Source organism: Lupinus angustifolius, chromosome LG10 (assembly GCF_001865875.1).
Source record: "Lupinus angustifolius cultivar Tanjil chromosome LG10, LupAngTanjil_v1.0, whole genome shotgun sequence".
NCBI lineage: Eukaryota > Viridiplantae > Streptophyta > Magnoliopsida > Fabales > Fabaceae > Lupinus > Lupinus angustifolius.
The window spans coordinates 16,059,713-16,072,081 of NC_032018.1; the positions used below are offsets into that span (position 1 = coordinate 16,059,713).

Sequence of the window (12,369 nt, forward strand, 5' to 3'; positions counted from 1 at the left end):
ATTGTGTTCAAAGTAGATATGCAGAATAAAAGAATGAACATATTGAATACTTGGGAAAAATAATTAACACAAAAATAATTTTTTTATCGCAAACATAATATCACACAAACAGAATAAAAGAATGGACAAGTGGACTCCAACACAACCTAATATATAAATATTAAACTACAAATGGACTACAGCAGATATTAAAAACACAATTCATACCACATGCAGGAAATAGAAAAAACATAGGACCATATACCTCAAAATCGCAGCTTCGCTTTGCTTTGCTTCTATTTAGCTTCGAACAAGGATAAATTTGAGATTGTTAGTGTGAAGATGAAGGAAATGAGGTGTAAGGGTGAAGAAGTTTGAAGGAAGAAGACGGAAGCAAAATGACGTCTTTTTCCTTCTTAAATTTTATTCGGAAATTTTCTATACAAAATGATGTCGTTTTGCTTATTGTATTAAAAAAAATTAATATTCAAAACGATGTCATTTTGTATAATAAAAATTTAAAAATAAACTTTCAGTTGATGACATGACAACTTGTACATGTAGGACCATCCAGTAGAGGCCACGTCGACACTTAATGTATCACGCGAACAAATCTTTTTCAATTAAGGGAACCGAGATGACAAAAGAACTAACGTGATTTGATGTTGAGTTTGTTGGGGACGAAAATGTCACTTAAATTTTTTTAGGGACTAAATTAGTACCATGCAAAAGATGATAGACTAAATTGGGTAATTACTCCACAAAAAAATTAGAATGGATATGATAATTATTTTTAGTATACCAAAAATAATTTCAACTTACAAGATATAACCAAAATGAAAATAAGTTTATACCCCAATATGAGTAGGGATGATAATGGTTACCTTTTCTATAGGTATCTAGTGATAATACCTATAATGAGTTAGGTTAGGATGTGTTTTTAGACCCACGAGTAGTTGAAATTAATGATTTTGATACTCATTGTTGAACCGTCCAAGTCTGGCTAATAAGGTATCGTGACCCATCAGTACTTAGTCAATATTTTCCGTAAGTGGTCTTATGTTTTTAAGCATTGAAGTTATGTTTGTTAACCCATAAATATGATACAATATTATGTTGATGAAGATATCTTAAATGTTTGATATGTTTTATTATCTTATTTTAAATTATGTTATTTAGTAAAAACAAATTATATTTAAATGGCAATTTAAAACTTTATGTATTCTCTTATGTTTTGTACTTGTTGTTATCATTTTTCTTCATCTTTTGATTGTCTAAAATAATACTTTTAAACACGCACACAAATGTATAAGTTGTTTGTAATTTTCAAATTATTTCTTAATCTCTAGGTATTGTCAGTCGGTTAACTAAACCTAGCGGGTATGAACATGAATAGGGATCACCAGTCCCACTTTTTCATGTCCCAAGATGTCCCAATCCAATTGAAATTTGTTATCCATTTAAAAAGAAAAATCATAAAAATATAAAATAATTTTTTTATGTTACTTGAAGGGATTTGATTAGTTTGGTATATGGGCATAATGTTTTAGGGATAGAGCATCCTTTTCGTATCGGCATGGATTTTCAAATGTATAAGGGCACTACATTTTTTTGGTACTCCAAAGTTGATCCTTTCTCTCTCCGCACCCAAACATCATTGTATTCTTAGGATTCATTCATTCTGCTAACTCCAACGTTTTCTCAAACATGATGTGAGCACCCACCAATTTTCTTTGATTTTGCATTCTTTTTTCATAACCCTGTAATTGGGTTTTCACTTTTGTTTCTTTCTTTGATTTTTTTCTCTTTTCATAATGTTAAGGAAGCCAAAAGCATCGGTTAATCGACCTCCAACACCAGATATGCTTGAAAATACCCCAGAAAGAGAACCCACCCTTCAAGAACTCATCAATATCAAGGTTTGATCTTTCCTTTCTTTTGTGTTTGACAACTATTATCTGTTTAGTATTCACATAACTTTGCTATTTATTAAGGTAACTTACTCGTGTCGATGTTTATAAGGCTTAGACAACTCTCATCAGCTATATTTTGGGTTGTGTTAGGTCTAACTGTTTTAATATGGTATCAGAGTCTGACCCTCCCGATGGGTCACCTGTCGTATGTCCAGTCCTGTAAACTTTACTCCAGATGTATAATTCCGGCGTAAGGGGTGTTATGATAAGTCTGGTGGGAATATGACCGAGTCAATGCTTATAAGGCTTAGACAACCCTCATACTATGAGCTAGCTTTTGGGTTGAGTCGGGTTTAGTCATTCTTGTAGTATTGTGATAAACAAAGTTTTTGGCAAATTTGTCTGGTTTTTTTGGTTCGTGTTTTACCAAGTTAGTTACTTTGTTTGTTGTTATGGCTGTTGACTAGAGAAGTTGTTTAGTTTTCTTTGTTTTGGGTGTTGGGGTTTGTTTTGTTCATTGCTTCCTTTTTTTCTTTTTGATGACTGCTTAGTTGATTGAGACCGGAGAAAAGGAGCGGCTTATGGAACTTCTGAGGGAAAGGCTTGTAGATTGTGGTTGGAAGGATGAAATGAAATCTCTATGCAGGTTTTGTTTTTTATTTGTAAAAGCACTCCGTAGTGTTGTTTATAGCATTGTATATGTTCTCGGCCTTTTCCCATGTCGTGATTATCTTTTAAAGAAGAAAGCCACTAGCAGGAAAAGATTTACCATTTGCACGTTTTTGGGGTTGATACTTACCATTAGCACTCACATCTAGTATATTTAGTTTAGAGAAAATTTGAAATTCAACATTCATTCTCATGTTACTTTAGACTCCAACATGCCCATTTTTAGCCATACAAGCATTCAAGTTGCTCGGTAGAAACATGTACTCATAGGGAGCAAAATGCATTCTCTAATGCCTCACCGATGGCATGGTGGTCAAGGTATTAGTAGTAGTTGTGGTGGTTGTGATGGTGATGGTCGGGTGATGATGCTGGCATTCACTTCTTTAATGAAAAATTTATGACACTACAATTGTGTCCTATGCATAATAACTTCAAGTCATAATTTGGTACGGGTTCAATGAAGATGGGTCATGGTTCAATACTTCAATGTCTCTTTAATTGTGTAGCCAAATGGATGCCAAGTTGTTTCTATTTAAGCTATGTTGTTTGGCAGAAATGATAAGTAAAATTACTTTTGGCTTACCATCTGCTTGGCGTATTTAGTGCTAGTTTCATTGGTACCAACTTTATTTAGCACTTAGCATTATGTCTACGACTCTGCGAGTACTTAAGATTGCCTGTGATAATATCATATATACTCATCCACTATGCAAGTATACTGTACACATCATTTTCACTTTGTCAAAACTGGGCTACAGAAAGCACCATTGCAACCCACATAAGAAAACAAGAACCCCAACTCCTCTCCGAAGAAAGAACGCAGCCTAGGGTTATTGGGATCATAAATATAAGAGGTCCACCATGGACCTTTGCTCTGAATATTTATTGACTATCAAGACATAGAAACGATACGACGCGAAGAATCAATGCTAGAGACAAACCTCGGGTCTCACATGACCACCATACTTCCCGACACCACAAGAGAAGGAAAGCCCTCAAAATCCTTAAATCTAGATTTCCAAATGTCCCTAGCAAGATGAGCATCCATGCTCTCAAACTTAGTCTCTTGGACCAATACTAAATCGGGTGTTGCTTTACAAATAATGTCCCTCATTCTCTTCAGTTTTGCACAACTGACTATCCCTCTAGCATTTCAGCTAAGGATATTGATAAAGTAACATAGTCTCTTGCATACTAACCATGCTACCATATATAGTTAATAGAACATGACAAAGGACCCAACTCCGAACAGAGAGTCGACTAAAGAAGTGTTTTTCAATTGCTTTCATTAATGTCTCATGTTTGTGGAAACAACCTTCCCGCTTGCGGGGTTAAGACTGCGTACATCTACTATCCCCAGACCCCACTAAGTTGGAGCCTCGTGCATTGGACTGCCATTTTTTCATGTTTGTGTGACTTCTCGATATTGAAATTTATCCACCTTTTTTTATTACAGGGCCTTTGTCAAGAAGAAAGGGAGGAATAATGTTACTGTAGATGAACTCATACATGTAATCACACCAAAGGGCAGAGGTATTGAAATAATTATTTCACAAGTAATTTACTTCTTTTCTGCATATAGACAAGTAGACAACTGCTGCATATAGACAACTAGAAGAAGTGGACCAACATGGCGTTGGTTAGTGATATAAGGCCTCACTTGATCCCCAGATAGACCAAAAAGTCAGAGGTTCGATTTCTGAGATTGACACTTGTTGGGAGAGATAGACATGCACCCCAAAAGGGATTTAGTTCCTTACTCGTAAGATGAGTGAATACTCTTGGTTATACAAAAAAGAAAGAGACAAGTAGTTACCTGATTGAACAACCTCATCAGGTCAACACCACAGGTAGAATTCTGCATTTTATTTGCTTGTCAATATTTTGTTTAATACTAGTTTAAGAGGGTATCATATTATGTGTTTGAACATTAGAAACTGAACAACTTCTGTATCATGGTTTTGGTTTTCCTTCGTCCTTCAATTTGTGAAACTTGTTTTTGCAGCCTCGGTTCCCGGTTCCGTCAAGGCGGAGCTGTTGCAAAGGATTCAGTCATTTCTTGTGTCTGCTGCTCTCTAATATATCAGCATAGCTTGGTGGTTGGTGTGTATCTCACCAACTGAGTACATGCTTGTACTGAACTTTGTAAGGGATATTGATTCCTCTTGTATAACCATGATTGTTTCAGTACAGAATATGAGAAATCAATCTCCATCCTAAACTATTCTTTCTTTTGACCCTTTACATAAAAGGGTATCTATATAATATAAGCAACTCCAATGCTACCCTACAATATGTACGCATAAAAGCTATGAAGCATTGATATTGATACATAGATATACATATTTTTGAAAAATATAAGATACATTTGAGATATGTAAATAAAATATGCATAAAATTTATAATGCATAATGAACATGCTAAAATTCAAACAGCTTAAAGTTCTAACACAAGTTTATGTTTTCCATCTAAACTATTTTTTCAACTCTCTTCATCTTCTCTTTCTCACCCAACAATACTCTTATACAACCCCTAAGAACGAGCACCATTATTATTGATAGAATATATAAATAAGTGTCTAGTTGACAACTCTATTGACATCAATAGGTTCATGATCACTTAATATAGTTGGTTTGTATAACCTATGTTAAAACTAGTTATATTAAGTGTTTTTCAACAACTCTATTGATATCAATAGGTTCAAACTTGTGTTCTCTGGTATTTTGTCAAAGCAGAAACATATCCAAAATTTGTTTGGCAAAGATAGTTTGTGATCTTCTCTTTGCATTACAACAACTGTGATATCTCTCCCTATCATAACTCATTTGATCATAATGGTTAATGTGTGGCTTTATGGTGTGTTACGAGTTGTTCCTTAGATGAGATATAAAAAGAAAGATAAGTCTCGAGATTCATTTTACAACTGTATTTCTTGACTTCAAAGTTTTCCTTTATTTATTGTCTTTCAAAAACCAATTGCAAACATACTCTATAAGTTAAATCATACCTAAGATTTGAGTTTATGCTTGAATTGACATTGTATTTAGACTACTATTGAAATTGATTACTTGGTTTTAATTAAATATCGTTATTTTTATGTTTAATTTTATAAATCATATTATGATTATAGTATATTAATTAGTTTTAGGTTCATTTGATAAATATGATAACAAAGACAAACCAATTAAAATTATAGTCACATAATTCACTCATACCTCTTACGTATCATAAACACTAGTTAGCGAAAATTGATTCACGATTCTTCTACCTATTGAAACATGGTGGGTTGCAAATGAACATGATAAGACATGAACTAGTAGAATTGTAGATTGTAGTATTTTTATATATGTTAAATGTTAGTTTATAATTATTATACATATATTACTAATACATATATAATAAATTAGGGTTTAGGGTTTAATATTATATATATTACTAATCATAAATTTTATTATTATATATGTTATTAATTGTAAATTGTAGTATTTTTTACTCTTAATAATAACAATAGTAATGTTTTTTTATGGACAAATAATATTTCTTGTAATATATTTTAAATTTTTATTAGATTCAATTTCTTTTAAATAAACTGTGAAAATCGTGAAAACAAATAATGATTTATGTACGGTTCAATTCTTGCAATAAAATTTACGGTTAATTACGGTGAACTAAACTATGTATCTGAGTTCGATTCGGTCACTGAATTAGATCAAAAATGGAAGTGAAATTTTAAATTGCTAAATGTGGGCATATTCTATCCTCACCTATGTGTATTCTGTCTATCACTACCAATATTTTCAACCATTCACAAAGTGACAATGTTCCAACACCTTCAAATTTGTGTGTAACCATTTTCAAAGTTTCAATTTTCACCAGCCAAAATGCAAATGGTTTTTGGAGATAAGCTATGTCGTTTTGACTCTTTTCTTGGGTCTCCTGTGTCGTTTCCAAGTACCCATGTCTTCATACACAAAACCCACAAGTTTGGTTTAATATCAATGTCTTTTAAGCGTAGTCCTAAGCGTCTCAAATACACTGCTCCACGCTTCATCAAGGTCTTTTCTTTTTACCCATTATTACTTTAATATTATTCAAATAATGATATTTTTTATGATAGAATGGAGTGAATAATAAAATTGTAATGATGTAATGACAAAATAATATTGTAATGAAGTGATTACAATATAACATTATAATGGGTTGTGTTGAGTGGTTGAAACAACTCAAAATCGCGGTTGATGCGGCCCAAATGTGGCCCAATGTGATTGCGCTGTGGCCCAATGCGGCTGCACTATTGTGATTCAGTGTCACACTGCAATTGCGGTGATGCGGTCCGCAATTTGAATAACTGAAACTAGTTAATGTTGTGACAATGATTGTAGTTGGGAAGTGCAATTTAAAACACGGGTTGGAACCATTGATATTCTCATTTGAGTTGTTTATGTGTCCTAGAGTTATTCCAAAAGTGCACTTTAACACTCCCCTTGAAAAAAAATACAAAATAAAGAATGTGTGTATGTAGAAATGAGCTATTTAGTATGCTTGTAGTTTCTACCAATAGAGAGTTGGTCTATTGATTCGGCAAAGCTAGAACGCTACGTATTGTATAAGGCTTAGTGACCTTTTGACGATAGACTAATCCCTTTTGGGGTACTGGGATTACTTGCCCCTCCTCGGGGATCTTACAAGGCTAAGGGTCAATATTCAATCCATGAGAGCAACAACTATTGAAAGAGAAAGTCGTAGTACCAACAAAGGACTAGTCTCATCCAAAGGGTGAGAGGTTACCCCGACAAGGACAAAAAATAGAACGCATGATACTTTTTGTCTTTTGCAAGTGTTTGTTATTAAAATCCTCTTTTTCCTCGTGCGTTTTGTGTGACTCTTTAACGTTGTTTGGCACTGTGCTGATTTTTTATTTCACCAGGAAGATGGTTTGGTGTACATTGAAGCTGATCCATCTGGGTCTGACTCTTGGAAATTGGAACCTGTTATCAATCTATTGAAAGAAGGGGCTGTTGGAGTCATCCCTACAGATACCTTGTAAGTGATTCTCAATATTGATGGTATACTAGAAATGTTTCAACACCCTTCTATCCATTAACATTTTCTTTTTAACAATCTACGTCTAAACATAAATCTAAGTAAATTTATGAGGTAAATGATTCCCCAACATTTTATTTTCTTTGCCTATATAGATATGCAATAGCATGTGACCTGAGAAACCAATCAGCCATTGAACGTCTTCGTAGGTAGGTAGCTTTAGCTAATCTAAAGAACATTTTGTCCATAAATAACTGCATTTTCGGTCCCATATTAACAAAAGGTGTAGTGTTGTATTGCAGAATCAAGAATATAGAAGTTTCAAAGGTGAGGAATACAGCTAGCCTATGTCAATAATGTGCTACACTTTTTATGTCATGATACACGTCACATGCTTGCAATTACTTTACATTGCCTGGGTTGGACGACGGTGTTGAACACAACTAAGCAACCTTATCGCTGCATATTTGTATACTGTAATATTACTTGCAGTGATTAATGATTATGTTACTCTGTAATCTGTATTTGTAGCCTCTTAGCATCTTATGCCACTCATTTCGGGACATAGACAAGTATACAGCTGGATTCCCACGTGGTGATGGTCAAGGCCATGCAAATTTATTCAAAGTTGTTAAGCAATGTATACCTGGCCCTGTAAGTATGTTATCCTGTCCTAAAGAGAAACCAATTCTTGAATTCATGCACATTATGGTGATTTTTGGAATATGGGGAAATTTAAAAATTATAACCTGTATCTCCTATTTAGGTGCTTGTAACTTTTTCTTAGGTTAATAGATACCATGACTCATGAATTTCCTCTACTTGATATAATCATGTAGGTTTTCATTTGTTTCGAGGTGGTTTCTGCCAAGTTGAATAACCTTGACAATAATTATGTGTTTGCGAGTATTAGTGTAATATTTATGTTAGGATCCAATTGCGATGTATGGGACTTGAGTCCCATGTCAGAAGCATGGAATTCTAGTGTGGGGTTTTTAAGGCTCGGGCTCTCCAACTACAATGGCTAGCTTTTATGGTGTGGCTCTCCCAAGGTTCTTATCAATGGCCCAAGGCTTTTTAAACCCCACACTAGAATCCCATACTTCCAATGTAGGTCTTAAAGTCTCATACCTTATAATTGGATCCTAACAACATACATATACCTGTGAGTTTCAGTGACAAGGACTGTGGGTATCTTGTGAAATCTCTATGGCTCTAGGGCTTTATGTTGTAGTTGTCATGTAAAAGGGTGTCTGTATCTGTTAATCCGTCTTTAATTGTTTTTAAAATGTTTTTAAACCTGTGACAGCCTGAAAGGGCGGCCAAATGCACGAGGCTCCCATCTAGTGTGGTATGAGAAGGGTATATGTATGCAGCCTTACACTCACAAGCAAAGAAACTCTTTTCAGGATTTGAATCCATGACATCCGGGTTACAAGGCAAATAACCTTACCGTTATGCCGAGGCTCACCCTCTAAACCCGTGATAGCCTATTTGCTAATAATTAATATGATATTTTTCTTATACACTAGTTGACATTTCATGTTTAAATATGTTCTTATCTATGTATTGATTATATTTTTCCCTATTGTGCAGATTTGTTATGTCATCAATTTAGTGTCTCTGTCACATAGTTGTAGATGATTATTTATTAACACTAGTTAGTTATGTTTGAGTGACAGTACACTTTTATCTTAATGGCAAGCAAAGAATTACCTAAGCAGTGCATAAGGTTTGGGACTAATGCTGCCAAATATGCATCAAGAAAAAATGTCGGTGTTCGTATGCCTGACGATGCCATTTGTCGAGCAATATTGAAGGAGATGGATGCACCATTAATATGTACAAGGTTTGTTTAATTTCTTTGATCCTTTTTCATTCTCTGCCTTTGGAAAGAGATACCGTTTTCTAGTAACTACTAACTAGTGTTGTCATGAGGCAAAAAGTGTATCGAGGCAGTCACCTCCAAAACTACATCACTGTGATACAGCGAGGGCCGAGGTGATGTGGTTGCATTATTGAAAAGATAACTAAAATCATTCACATGAAGACATTTCCTCATATCATTTTAAGTGAGGGTAAATATGCAAGTTAAGTGAAAATGTGTGATGTGGCTGATGCAGCCACTTCATCAAATCACTTAGCGTCAAGGCATCTGAGGCCAGTGACCACTGAGCCTGTTTCTTGCACTGCCATAGTTCCAAATGCAGCCGCATCAGCCTCTGTTGACAACTGCTAGTAACTAGATTTATTCTTATTCCTATTTAAAAAAATTCTTTTGAGTAGATCACGAAGAGTATCCACATTGGTGCAACCCGCCATTCGTCCTTAAATAGGTCCACGACTTTTTTTTACATGTTTTCACACTTCCGTACAACTTAATTAACCCAACTAACATTTTACTCCATCCCTGCAATTCCAAAAAGTTTCTTAAATGGACCCCACAACCTACCACAGTCTTACGTTTCACACACTTTTCTATCAACCTACCCCACAAATAGTTTAAGAACCGTTGGTCATATAAGCACCCATCCTTAACCAATGCATTGAGAACCATGAAGAACATGCTGCTCCATACGTGAACTGTGATGCATATGTTAAAAATAAGAACCAAAGTCAAGGACACCCATTGTGGGTGCTCGAAAGTAATCAGGGCATTGACTTCCTCTAATCCATAATTGTTGCATAAGCATATGGATCATAATATGTGGTGCTTGTACCTTAATATTTACTCTGAATTCCCCCCTTCTTTTAGCATCAAGTTTCTGAAGGAAGATGAGTGGATGATTGATCCAGTTATGATTGCCGACACCTACGGACCAGAGGTATTGCACTTTCTATTATGTGTGTGATTGATTTGATTCATGCATTGCATTCTTAAGTTTATTCTGTTTAAACAACTATGGAGGTAAATAATTTCAGCTCCTGCTCTGAAGTACAAGGAAAATGTCACTGGCATTTTAAATCCGTGTTAGAAATAGGCCATATCATGTTCATGTTACATTAATATTTTCTGAGGGAACTTATTTTTGCATTTGAACATGAAGAATGTCATTGAATACAAGCTTCGCAATCTATTTATTAGAATACTGTTTTGGTATTCTTGGCTCTACCAAGCCCAAAGAATTAGTAGAGAGTTGAACTATATGCTACACTTAGGTCTATGGGATTTTATTTTTTCACTCTTGCATCCAGAAAGTAGTGAATCAAGTTTTAAAAAGCAGCTTGTCATTTAAGAGGGCGAGCCTCAACGTAATGGTAAGGTTGCTTCTTAGTGATCAAGAGGTCATAGGTTCAAATCTTCGAAACAACTTTTCCGCTTGCGGGGTAAGTCTGCCTACATCTACCCTTCCCATAACATACTAGGTGGGAGCTTCATGTACTAGGCCACCATTTTTTAACTCATTGTCATTTGTTTGGACTAAAGATTTAAATGGCATACCAACGGATGTTGGTTCAAGTGATACATGCTTGATTCCCCTTAAGCAAGGTCTCGGGTTCGAGTCTTGTGGATGGAAAAAATACTCGTTGGGAGAGTTAGCCCCACATACCTGTGCATGTTTCCGGTTCGGACAGGATTGCCTCTAGTGCGAGGATACCTATGGGAAACAAAAAAAATGGCATTCTGAAGGCTATGTTTATGACATAACACAATGGTGCTGCTTGTTTTATATAGCCAGCCAATCCTACTTAATATGAAAGGGCTTTTGTTGTTGTAAAACAGAAGCACTTAAACTCCTTTATCTTGGTTGTTCAGGGCCTTGATTTTGTTGTTGCTGGTGGAGTAAGAGTTGCCGAACCGTCCACAGTGGTTGACATGACGAAAATGCCTCCAAGAGTTCTTCGGCAAGGAAAGGTAGAAACAGATCCAGTCAATTTGAAAGGCTACAAATCTTTAGATAGATGTATAGTTACTTCAAATAATGTGAGCTAGGCTTCTGAAGAATGTGATGCTACTTTTTAACTTTGGTGAACTGAGAAATTAGTACTAATAAAACAAAAGAATGTGGTTTCAAAATTTTCAGCTAGGTATCACAGGCTCACATTTCATGTTATATATTCCCTCCTCTTATAGAACTTGTAACTAATTGAATATGATTTTCAGGGTCCTATTTTACCTTGGATGGTGTGGGAAGAAGACCAGAAAACTGATGTCGAAGAAGATCAAATTCCGGCTGCAATTTGAAGGTTGATCATCCATTTTGATTGAAGATTCGGCATCCGAAAATCTGGTCATGACTCTCTTTTCCAATTTTGCCTCAGCCCTCTCAAGGTTCTTCTTACTACTTTAATTTATAATTTTGATTTGGCTTAGAGCATACAAGGAAATGGATAAAGACATTAAGAACAAACTTCTCTTATATGTACAAGGTTGATATTTTGTGTAAATAAAAGTTCATATCTTCGATTATGGGTTCAAATCCTAGAAACAACCTTTTCGCTTGTGAGGGTAAGGCTACGTACATCTACCATTCCTATATTCCACTAAGTGAGATCTTCGTGCATCGGAGTACCTATTTTTCTTGATTAATGTCAAAATTCAATTTTTCCTTGACACTAAATGCAACAATGAGACCAAAGAAGAGCGCTTTGTGAGTTCAAACAAACGCGAGTAGGAGATAAATTCCAATAATCTCTAACTTGTATCCTCATAAATTAAAAAAACTATATGTAATTATGTATATAGAGAAAAAATGTATATATTTAAAGTGTAAATTTCTTTTACACTATCATTCTATCATCTATAATTTATATTTAATCATCA

At 34.9% G+C, this 12,369-nt stretch overlaps 2 protein-coding genes across 3 annotated transcripts; both read left to right on the plus strand.

The window, feature by feature from the left end:
- LOC109358786 (transcription and mRNA export factor SUS1-like) lies at window positions 472-4,854 on the plus strand. Of its 2 annotated transcripts, none has more exons than XM_019603230.1 (5): window positions 472-476; window positions 1,802-1,898; window positions 2,444-2,538; window positions 4,018-4,094; window positions 4,567-4,854. In XM_019603230.1, coding segments are annotated over exons 1-5 (345 nt in total). In that variant the 5' UTR covers window positions 472-474; the 3' UTR covers window positions 4,641-4,854. The 2 variants fall into 2 exon arrangements, with proteins under 2 accessions (XP_019458775.1, XP_019458774.1); XM_019603229.1 differs by lacking the exon at window positions 472-476 and adding an exon at window positions 1,557-1,691 and having other exon boundaries at window positions 4,567-4,852.
- On the plus strand, window positions 6,339-12,029 carry LOC109357659 (uncharacterized protein YciO-like). Its single transcript, XM_019601646.1, has 9 exons — window positions 6,339-6,616; window positions 7,489-7,604; window positions 7,760-7,813; window positions 7,907-7,931; window positions 8,136-8,258; window positions 9,287-9,453; window positions 10,360-10,429; window positions 11,362-11,460; window positions 11,710-12,029. Exons 1-9 carry the CDS (start codon window positions 6,443-6,445, stop codon window positions 11,788-11,790), a joined length of 909 nt encoding a protein of 302 aa, XP_019457191.1. The 5' UTR covers window positions 6,339-6,442; the 3' UTR covers window positions 11,791-12,029.